This window comes from Terrapene carolina, unplaced genomic scaffold, assembly GCF_002925995.2.
Source record: "Terrapene carolina triunguis isolate 2854851 unplaced genomic scaffold, T_m_triunguis-2.0 Scaffold402, whole genome shotgun sequence".
Taxonomy (NCBI): Eukaryota; Metazoa; Chordata; order Testudines; family Emydidae; genus Terrapene; species Terrapene triunguis.
In genome coordinates this window covers 3,326,063-3,337,859 of record NW_020664753.1, presented here as the reverse complement: position 1 = coordinate 3,337,859, position 11,797 = coordinate 3,326,063, and the positions used below count along the sequence as shown (strand labels likewise).

General features: G+C 42.9%; 1 protein-coding gene across 1 annotated transcript in view; it reads right to left on the bottom strand.

Annotated features, from left to right (window-relative positions):
- Positions 1-238: 238 nt before the first annotated feature.
- Positions 239-11,797, bottom strand: part of LOC112118856 (cytochrome P450 2H2-like) — a 17,665-nt gene continuing 6,106 nt past the window's right edge. Inside the window, exons 3-8 of the mRNA XM_029912972.1 lie at positions 7,429-7,601; positions 5,460-5,636; positions 4,965-5,106; positions 4,268-4,455; positions 1,977-2,118; positions 239-420 (exon numbers count right to left, since the gene is read on the bottom strand). Coding sequence (XP_029768832.1) covers positions 239-420; positions 1,977-2,118; positions 4,268-4,455; positions 4,965-5,106; positions 5,460-5,636; positions 7,429-7,601 — 1,004 coding nt within the window. The remainder of the gene's footprint in view (positions 421-1,976; positions 2,119-4,267; positions 4,456-4,964; positions 5,107-5,459; positions 5,637-7,428; positions 7,602-11,797) is intronic.

Genomic DNA, 11,797 nt, shown 5'->3' with positions numbered 1-11,797 from the left:
CTGTTCACACCTGAGCCTGTCTGAGAACAGTACACAGTTATTCTACATGGCTTTTGAGTCAATTGTATGGTTAATTTTTGATACTACACAATTTTGTTAAATTGAAGTTACATAAAAAACTAGTAGTTGATCTTTCTCTTTGAAGACAATGAGTTCATTTTTGTCACTGTGTTAATGAGTCCAAAAACAATCAAACTAATGCACAGGTCTAAAGTATTGAGGTGACTTTTCATTGTCTTTATCGAGGAAGAACACAGAACTGGTATGATTTTGGTGCATTTGACACAAAACTCGACTCTGGAGTTATATCAATGTCTTTGGGGTCAACGACAGGTTTCAAGGTAAAGTTCTGCAAAATCATTGTCAGTACCAAAAATAGCTCCATCCGAGCCAGACCCTCTCCCACGCAAATCCGCTTCCCTGCAATGAAAAAGGAATTTTGAGTTGATGCTGGAGATCTTTCTTTGCAGCATATTTTAAATACTTACTATGGAAGCAAAAATCTCAGGATTAAAGTTAGATGCACAGAGTAATTGAGGGTAAGTGCATGGAGCATAATGGCAGTCTCCCAGAGTTCAGGAAGGTATGAAAGTATACAAGGGTTTAAGAAGCTACTCACAGATCATTTGAAGGTTTGAGTTCCTTATACTGCCATTTTAAAAGGAAATGTGGTTTAGATGAAATTACTATAAGCTGGGTGCACAACTGTTTGAAAAAACTTGCTCATAGAGTAGCTATCAATAGTTTACTTTTGAACTGAAAGGGTGTATCTAGTGGAGTCCAACAAGGGTCCTTCCCGTGTCCAGTACTAGTCAATATTTTCATTAATGACTTGGATAATGGACTGGAGAATATGCTTATAATATATGGACAATTATAATTCACAACTATAGAATAGGGAATGGCTGACTAAGCTGTAGTACTGCTGAAAAGGATCCAGGGGGGCGGAAGGGTTATAGTGGATCACAAATTGAATACAAGTCAACAATGGAATGCAGTTGCAAAAAAGGCCAACAGCATTCTGGGGTGTATTTATAGTAGTGTCGTATATAAGACACGGAGGTAATTATCCCACTCTGCTCAGCGCTGTTGAGGTCTCAGCTGGAGTACCCTGTCCCATTCTAGGCACCATGCTTTAGGAAAGATGTGGATAAATTGGAAAGAGTTCTGAGGACAGCAACAAAAATCAAAGGTTTAGAAAACCTGACCGCTGAGAAAACGTTAACCAAACTGGGCATGTTTAGTCTTGAGAAAGAAGATTGAGGGGGGGAGCTGATAATAGTCTTCAAATATGTGAAGGGCTGTTATAAAGAGGACAGGAATCAATTGTTCTCCTTGTCCATTGAAGGTAGGACAAGAAGTAATGGACTTAATCTGAAGCCAGGGAGATTTAGGTTAGGTACTAGGAAACCTTTTTTAATTATATGGATAGTCAAACTGTGGAACAGGCTTCCAAGGGAGGTTGTAGAATCCCCATCAATGGAGGGTTTTAAGAACAGTCTGGACAAACACCTCTTAAGGATGGTGTAGATTTAGATGGGCCTGCATCAGTGCAAGGGGCTGGACTTGATAAACTTTCAAGGGCCCTTCCAACTTTGCATTTCTATGATCTCTCTCCAGATGACTAGGCAGTTGGCTTTGTCTTACTTTACATTTGGTACTCCTTTCAGTTTTAGTGTTGTCTGCCCATTATATCATGGATTAATTTATACGGCACAGATACCATGCAAAGCAAGACACGACGTTGCCAGGCAGAGTGAAGAGAAGGGAGTGTGTAGTTAGTCAAAAAATTCACTTCAGACAACGAGCAGGAAGTGACATTCTTTAAAGACTGATCGATGCTTTGCTAGCGTGAGAGACTCTGCTTCGTGGTCCACCTGAAAGCACTATGCACTAAACTGTCTGAGAGCCACTAGGAATTTCAAGGCAAAGCCAGAAGACAGTCTGGGATCTGAAATAAAAACAACTTATTTTACCTGCAGAAAAAGGCACGAAGTAGTCACTCTTCTTAAAGGCACCATTTTCGTCCAAGAAATGTCCCGGGTTAAATTGATCTGGGTTTGGGAATTCCCTGCTGTCATATAGAACTGACTTCAGTACAGGGAATATCATGGTGCCCTGAATTAGCAAATGCAGAAAAAAAAGAATTAAAGTGGATACTATCCAGAAGAGAGAAGCCTCCAAAATTCACTTGAGTTGGACTGTGGGACCCATCTTTGTTTTTCTTCATTTCCTTGCATACCCTGAACAATATAAAATTAATATGGCACATATAAAATGGATTAAAAACTGACTAACTGAAAGGTCTCAAAATTTAATTGAAAATAGGAAATTGTCATTGAGCGGGTCTGTTTTCAGTGGGGTCTTGCAGGAACTGGTTCTTGGCCCTGTGCTATTTAACATTTAACAATGATGTGGAAGAAAAAACAAAATCATCATGATAAAGTTTGCAGATGACACAAATCTTGGGGAAATGGCAAATACTGAAGAGGACAGGTCACCGATTCAGATACTGCTTGGTAAAATGGGAGCCAGCAAACAATATGCATTTTAATACAGCTAAATGTAAACGTACACATCTGGGAACAAAGAAGGTAGGCCAGACTTACAGGATGGGGCCTCTATCCTAGTAGAGTAATGACTCTTCAAAAGATTTGGGGGTTGTGGTGAATAATTAGCTGAACATGAGCTCCTAGTGGAACGCTGTGGCCAAATAAGCTAGTGCTATCCTGGGCAGACATGCCAAACCTGTGAAAAAAAAAAAACAGCAGAATTTGAGTTTGTTTTTGGCTTAATTGGCTTGCGAGTTGCTTGTTGGCTAGTAGCTTGTTGTAGTTTGTTGATTTTTTTTTTTGGATCGGCTCCCAGCAAGCAAGGGCAAGGGGGGGGTAAGTAGGGGAGAGAGTCGGGGTGCTCAGTGGGCCCACCACAGTCCCAGACTGCACGCCGGGGAGGGGGGGGAAGGGAGGATCTAGTCACATAGAGTGTTGGGGTTCTTAGGGATTGGCTTGTTTTGGACTTGTTTTGAAATGAGATTAGCTTGATTTTGGGCTCATTGTGAAAGCCAGGTGCTTATTTACTGCATTAAAGTTGGCAACTGTGCCTGGATGCAGAAACAGGGGAATCTTGAGTAGGAGTAGCGAGGTTATTTTACTTTTGCATATGGCACTGGTGAGACCGCTGCCGGAATACTGTTTCCAGTTCCGGTGCCCACAACTCAAATGATTAAAGGATTAGAAAACATGCCTTAAGGTGATAAGCTCAAGGAGCTTAATCTATTTAGTTTAATGAAGAGAAGGTCAAGGGGTGACTTGATAACAGTCCATAAGTATCTATATGTGCATGGTGAACAAATATTTAATAATGGGCTCCCCAATCTATCAGAGAGAGGTGTAATATGATCTAGTCACTGGAAGCTGAAGCTAGACAATTTCAGACTAGAAATAAGGTGGAAGTTTTTAACGGTGAGAGTAATTACCCATCAGAACAATTTATCAAGGGACGTGGTGGATTCTCCATCACTGACAATTTCTTAAAATCAAGATTGAATGTTTTTCTAAAAGATCTGCTCTTGGACAAGTTCCATGGCCCGTGATATATAGGATGTCAAACTAAACAATCACAATGCTCCTTAGAATCTATTAGTCTATTTAATATAAATCTAAGTCTATTTTTCATTATTTAGTAAACAAAAACCAAGAATTAACTGTGTAAGCTTGGCTCACTATTAAAAATACCTTAACCTTGAAGTGTAGTTTTTGTTTTGTTTCATATTTGTACTGATTGGCTTGCATTCAGTTCCAGAAATAAGCAAAGGTTGGGAGGGCTCCAATACTTTCATTGTTCATTTCCATTTTATATGTTGTTCTGTTTGTGAACTAAATGCGCCAAAGAAATTTCCCCAGAAACAAAATCCCTTCAGCCTCAAAAGAAGAGAATGTTTCTGCATACTGGTTTAATATCAAAAACTTAGCTGAGTACCATTGCTAAATGCATTTTCAATTCCATATCGAAATGCCACAGCAAGGATCTGAAACCCTTTCTGGAAGGAAAGTCCAGCCTGCAGATTGCAAACTGCTGTTCTGCTTCATGCAGAGGCTTGGGGGGGATTCAATAATAATTGGTATATTATTGGTAAATCAGCAACAACAACAACAAAACCCAGCACACAAAATCTAGTTGAAGCATTTCTATTGTGAATAATTCAAAATTAAAAAGAGAAAAAGGTAAAAGAACTCGACCCTTCACAGACACATTTAGAACTGACCTTGGGAATAACATATTGTTTGAGATGAACATCTCGTGTCACAGCACGTGGGACACCTAATGGGACAAGAGCAATGAATCTCTGGATTTCATGTATCACAGCATCTGTGTAGGGCATCTGGCTTCGATCCGCCATGCAGGGGCTTCGACTTTGGCCAATCACACGGTCAATCTCTTCGTGAACTTTCTCTGTCATCAGATTAATGAGGCTTAATTATAATGGTAAAGAAGAGGATTCCCATAGATTTGCCCACCATTGTGTCACACTGTCTGCAATTTGGGGTTATAACAAACATGATCAATTTGGTGTTACAAAATTGTCATTGATCTGGACTGAGAGAGGAATTCAATCACAACAGCCTATTTAGCCTTTGGACCCTTTGCTCAGACTGTCAATACGGGGACAAGTAATGCCCGTTGTAATGGTGCTTTTTGGATGAGAACGCCTGCCTGCAGGGAACTGGAGTAGGAAACCCCCTGAACACATCTTCAACTCACTTCACATAAACTAATGAACCACCACCACGTTACAATAACATAGGTCACTGCCAGGCCAGGCCAGGCCAGGCCAGATGAATTCTGGTAACTGAAGGGGAGATGCTCTGTATCCATTTACTGGTCCATGTATTCCTCACGTCCCCCCAGGACCTAACATTTTGTGTGTCTGTGTGTTTGTTTGTTGTGTGGGAGACTGTTACCTTCTATTTCTGGGTACTTCAGAAGAATAAGGAGTCCATATTTCAGGGTGGTGCTGGTTGACTCTGTTCCCGCGGGAAATAATTCTATCGTGCTACATACCAAACCTTCCACATTAAATTCTGCCTGGACATTCTTTTGCTCCTGAAAAAAGATTTGGTGAAGATCTTTGATTCTTGACTTTAAAACTATAGGATATATTCTTATAGGCCAAAAGAGTGACCTACCTGTCATCATTATAAAAATCCCACACAAATGGCCCATAGCACCTGACATTACAACTGTATTACTGCGGTGCATTGGGCCTTTTCTGTGCAATAAGGTGATTTTTTTCTTTACATGAAGGAGGAGAGCAGTTTGACCATTATAATGCACTTTCCTTGGGCAGAGAACATTTCTCCTTTTGGGGCCATGTCCTATGTTATTATTTAAGAAATTAATCCTGATGATATATATAATCCATTCTACAGGAAAGGGGGGCTGCTTCCCTCACATACCTCTTCCATTTTGATGAGGAAAGCATCGATGAAGTCTCGAGGACAATTGGCATCCAGAGACTCTTTGTGCATCTTCACTCTCTCCAGAACAAATTTTCTGAACTCCAGAGAATTTTTAAATATCCCCTGGTGAGGCCCGGGCATGTAATCCATGAGAGTCGGGAAAAAATTGTACAGCTTTAAAGGTTGAAAGAAAAACACAGTTGGATTATCTGGACGCAACAGATAACCATAGTGTTCACTCAAATGTCTCACTACAGCAGAACAATACAATATTTCTTTGGCACCTTCCTATCAAAATGGATTCAACAGAACATTGCAAGCTCTACTAAATCAGACTACTCAACATATATAAATTCCTCTCAAAAACTGCAGTGACATTCAGTTATATTAGCTAAGACACGCTCCATTTTTTCCAACATAACACACATACTTTTCTTGGAAAAAAACCCTCAAGTGCCCAACCTTAGCTCTGACCACAGATTTTCTTAGGCCGCAATAAGCCATTATAGACTTTAAAAGGAAAATATACCTCAGACTTCTTGCGGTGGCAGTTAAAGGGTCAAATTCTCTCTTGTAATGTAACTCCATTTCTTTTGACTGAATTACGTCAGCAGAGAGTTAGGCCTTTCGCTGCACTTTTCATGAAGTTTTCAGGAAAGGGTGTGGTGGCTGGGTGTGAGCTGGAAGTGAAAGGAAGTTTGCTTTGGAGGTGAGAAATATGTTCACATTCACTATCATGTTGCTTATGTGATAAGGCATGTGACGTGTGCTTGGTGTGGATGTTAATATTTTAGCTGGCAACTTTCTTGATTTTTACCAATAATGTTGATAGTGAATATCCTTAAGCAAACTTAATTCTGAGCTAATGATGTGTTTTGTGTGGGAATTTAAACAATATTTAGAAACAAGTTTGAGGATCAGTTTAGCAGTAGTCTAATGAGGAGAAGGAGACCATTATGGAATGTGAAACACTTGTTACAAAAGGATCTCTCAAAACTGGGTGTCTAGGCAACAAAATGGCAGATGAAATTTAATGATGATAAATGCAAAGTAATGCACATTGGAAAGCATAAATGAAGGGGTCTAAATTAGCTGTTACCACTAAAGAAAGAGATCTTGGAGTCATTGTGGATAGTTCTCTGAAAACATCCAGTCAATGTGCAGCAGCAGTCAAAAAAGCGAACAGAATGCTCGGAATAATTAAGAAAGGGATAGATAATAGGACAGAAAATATCATGTTGCCTCTATATAAATCCATGGTATGCCTACATCTTGAATACTATGTGCAAATGTGGTCGCCCCATCTCAAAAAAAAGATATATTGGAATTGCAAAAGGTTCAGAAAAGGGGCCACAAAAATGATTAGGGGTATAGAATGGCTTCCGTATGAGGAGAGATTAAGAAGACTGGGACTTTTCAGCTTGGAAAGATATGGCTAAGGGGAGATATGATTGAGCTCTATAAAATCATGACTGGTCTAGAGAAAATAGATAAGGAAGTGTTGTTTACCACTTCTTATAACACAAGAACTAGGGGTCACCAAATAAAATTAATAGGCAGCAGATTTAAAACAAATAAAAGGAAGTATTTCTTCACACAACGCATAGTCAACTTGTGGAACTCCTTGCCAGAGGATGTTGTGAAGGCCAAGACGGGGTTAAAAAAATAAATAAATACATTCATGGAGAATAGGTCCATCAATGGCTATTAGCCAGGATGGGCAAGGATGTTTGCCAGTAGCTGGGAATGGGCGACAGGGGATGGATCACTTGGTGAATACCTGTTCTGTTCATTCCCTCTGGGTCATCTGGCACTGGCCACTGTTGGAAGACAGGATACTGGACTAGATGGACCTTTGATCTGACCCAGTAGGGCCATTCTTATGTTCTTATGTTGTTTAAAGAAAATTAATAGTTAAAGAAAAATCTCTGTCCTCTCCCCCAGTACAAAGAAGAATAGAATAAACCCCTGAACATACCGCTGTCCAGGAAGAGCACTGGAGCTTGCCATTCTCCTCTATGAGATTTATTAAAGTCACAAACTTCTTATCTTCATAGTCAAACCGGTTCCCAAAGACAATGGAGCAGATGACATTGGAGACAGAATGGTTGAGGAAGAGGGTGGGGTCAAAGGGCCGCCCTGGAGCAAAACAAAACTAAAAAGAGTGAGTTTTAATTCAGTGTCTTCACCGTCAGCATCAGAGTCATGGGCACGTTATGGATCTCCAACCACAGGGCAAGACTCAAGGTGGGGCTGACAGCAATATTCCCTGGGGAGAGTGAGTTAGGGCTGCCCCAACCCCCACTCTTACCTCTCACACGCTAAATTAAACAGTTGCCACTTTTCTTCTTGGCAATCAGTTTTCACTCTGTCTGCTCTGCTGCTCTCTGCCTGGCACACTCTGGTCTGACCAGGGGCCATCAGTGCCTCTCTGAGTGACACCTGCCTGTCTGACTTGGGGCCCATTTCACAGAAAGGATCCCAACCCTTTCACAACAGGATCCTGCTCAGAGGGCTTTGCCTGAGCCACTTCGTGTGTTGTTGTACCATCATCATTAACTCCCAGAGCGCAGCAATCTCCTCTTGGCACTGCCAGCCCCGGCCGTGCAGCGTAAATACACTGTTGTTGTGCTAGGGAAGGAGTAAAGGCTCCCAGCACAACAGCAGGGGGGATGGGTCTGCTTTCTGCCTTCAGAGTGCGCTAAGCAGGCCCCACAGCTCAGCTAACACAGCTGGAGAGGCTGAATTTCCCACTGGCTCATGAGTGACATCTTAGCTTCCGTTTCAGGTTCTTCCTTCCTCATAAGCACAAGGAACACACAGGGCTGATCACTGAGAGCTAACCTGGGGCTGCAGCGTCAGAGAGACCAGCACAACATTCCTGGGAATTATGGGCAAGAGTTCACTCCTCTGACCTGAGACCACAGTGCTCATGGGGAACATCCAGAAGCAGCATTTTCTTCATGCACCAGACCCCTGCTCATGTCTCTCACCCGTCGATTCTCTTTGACTCATTCCCAACAGCAATAGCTGCCCCTTGGCTCAGAGTACACAAGCAACAGGACCAGCAGTAAAGCGGCTCTCTTCTGTCTGTACCATGGGTGGGGAAGGGTCTCAGGGCAGTCTCCTCTCCCACTCACAATTCTCCCAGATGGGCAGAGCCAACTTCAGTTTGGCCCTTAATGTTGCAAGAGGCAGGGTGATCTTGTGGCTAAGGCACTGGCCTGGATCTCAGTTCCCCATCTCTAAAATAGCAGGGAAAATTGTTCATTTCTTCCACTGTTTTCATTCATGTCTATTTATGATGTACACTGCTTGAGGCAGGGACTGTCTCAAACCATTTGTTCCAACAGTCCATACGCAAAGGAGCCCCTATATCAGCTGGGACCGCTAGACGTTACTGAAGTGTAAAAATGTAATTAGGAAGGCCAAAAAAGAATTTGAAGAACAGCTAGCCTAAGATTCAAAAAGTAATAGAAAAAAATTTGTAAGTACATCAAAAGCAGGAAGCCTGCTAAACAACCAGTGGGGCCACTGGATGATTGAGATAAGGGAGCACTAAAGGACGATAAGGCCATTGCAGAGAAACTAAATGAATTCTTTGCATTGGTCTTCACTGTTGAGGATGAGAGGGAGATCCACAAACCTGAGCCCTTCTTTTTAGGTGACAATTCTGAGGAACTGTCCCAGATTGAGGTGCCATTAGAGGAGGTTTTGGAACACATTGATAAACTAAACAGTAATAAGTTACCAGGAGAAGATGGTATTCACCCAAGAATTCTGAAGGAACTCAAATGTGAAATTGCAGGACTACTAATGGTCGTCTGTAACCTATCATTTAAATCAGCTTCTGTACCAAATGACTAGAAGATAGCTAATGTGATACCAATTTTTAAAAAGGGCACCAGAGGAGACCCCGGCAATTACAGGTCGGTAAGCCTGACTTCAGTACCGGGCAAACTGGTTGAAACTATTGTAAAGAACAAAATTGTCAGACATATAGATGAACATAATTTGTTGGGGAATAGTCAACATGGTTTTTATAAAGGGAAATAATACCTCACTAATCTACTAGAATTCTTTGAGGGAGTCAACAAGCATGTGGACAAGGGGGATCCAGTGGATATAGTGTATTTAGATTTTCAGAAAGCCTTTGACAAGGTCACAATGCACAGTCAACCTGTGGAACTCCTTGCCAGAGGATGTTGTGAAGGCCAAGACTATAACAGGGTTAAAAAAAAAACTAGATAAATTCATGGAGAATATATTTATCAATAGCTATTAGCCAGGATGGGCAGGGATGGAGTCCCTAGCCTCTGTCTGCCAGAAGCTGGGAATGGGCGACAGGGGATGGGATCACTTGTTGATTACCTGTTCCGTTCATTCCCTCTGGGGCAGCTGACATTGGCCACTGTCGGAAGACAGGATACTGGGTTAGATGGACCTTTAGTCTGACCCAGTATGGTCGTTCTTATGGAATATAAATAATAATTTAGGAGTATCACTGGTACTGACACAGAAGAGCTCTGATATTTCACACATCTCAGCAGAATCTCAAATACAACAGGTGGAACGGACAAAGACATTAAAGCCAGAATAGCAAAAGCCTAACATGCCCTTGTAACTCTAAAGCCGATGTGGAGAAATAGAAATCTTACCCTCCCAATTAGAAACTTCAAATATTCAGCACAATTGTAAAGTCAGTCTCACTATATCATGCTGAAACTTGGAGACATATTGAGAGACTTTATATCTATACTCCAAGTTCTTATAAACAGTTGCCTTAGGCCTGGTCTACACTACGACTTTAATTCGGATTTAGCAGCGTTAATTCGAATTAACCCTTCACCCGTCCACACAACGGAGCCATTTAGTTCGAAATAAAGGGCGCTTAAAATCGATTTCTGTACTCCACCCCGACGAGCGGAGTAGCGCCAAAATCGATTTTGTCAATTCGAATTAGGGGTAGTGTGGCCGTAATTCGATGGTATTGGCCTCCGGGAGCTATCCCACAGTGCACCACTGACCGCTCTGGACAGCAATCTGACCTCGGATGCACTGGCCAGGTAGACAGGAAAAGCCCCGCGAACATTTGAATTTCATTTCCTGTTTGCCCAGCGTGGAGAGCACAGGTGACCACAGATAGCTCATCAGCACAGGTAACCATGCAGGCTGGTAATCGAAAAAGAGCACCAGCATGGACCGTTCGGGAGATACTGGATCTGATTGCTATATGGGGAGAGGATTCAGTGCTAGCAGAACTTCGTTCAAAGAGACGAAATGCCAAAACTTTTGAAAAAATCTCCAAGGGCATGATGGAGAGAGGCCACAATAGGGACTCAGATCAGTGCCGCGTGAAAGTGAAGGAGCTCAGACAAGCCTATCAAAAAACAAAGGAGGCAAACGGTCGCTCCGGGTCAGAGCTGCAGACATGCCGCTTCTACGCCGAGCTAAATGCAATTCTAGGGGGGGCCGCCACGACTACCCCACCTGTGGTCATGGAATCTGAGGCGGGGGTAATCTCAGCTACACCTGAGGATTCTGCAGACGGGGAGGAGGAGGAGGAGGAGGACGAGCCTGCGGAGAGCACCCAGCACTCCGTTCTCCCCCACAGCCAGGAGCTTTTTCTCAGCCTGAGTGAAGTACCCTCCGAACCCTCCCAAGCCAGTATCCAAGACCACGACCCCATGGAAGGGACCTCAGGTGAGTTTACCTTTTAAAATATAAAACTTGTTTTAAAAGCAAGGTTTTTTAATGATTATTTTGCCCTGAGGACTTGGGATGCATTCGCAGCCAGTACAGCTACTGGAAAAGTCTGTTAATGTGTCTGGGGATGGAGCGGAAATCCTCCAGGGACATCTCCATGAAGCTCTCCTGGAGGTACTCCAAAAGCCTTGCCACAAGGTTTCTGGGCAGTGCAGCCTTATTCCGTCCTCCATGGTAGGACACTTGACCGCGCCATGCTTGCAGCAAGTAATCTGGTATCATTGCCTGACAAAGCCTGGCAGCGTATGGTCCCGGTGTTTGCTGGCATTCAAGCAACATCCGCTCTTTATCTTGCTGTGTAATCCTCAGGAGAGTGATATCGCTCATGGTAACCTGGTTGAAATACGGGAATTTAATTAAGGGGACAGAGGTGGCTGTTCCTACTGGGCTGTTTGCCTGTGGCTGAAAAGAAATCCTTCCCTGCAGTTAGGCGAGCGCGGAGGGGGAGGGGGGATTGGCCCAGAGCTTTTCGCGTTTGGCTAGCAGGGATCTTCCCTGATACCAGCCACGCGGTGGGGGGACGGATAAAGCGATCACCCCAGAGAATTCATGGCGGGGTGGGGGGTGTT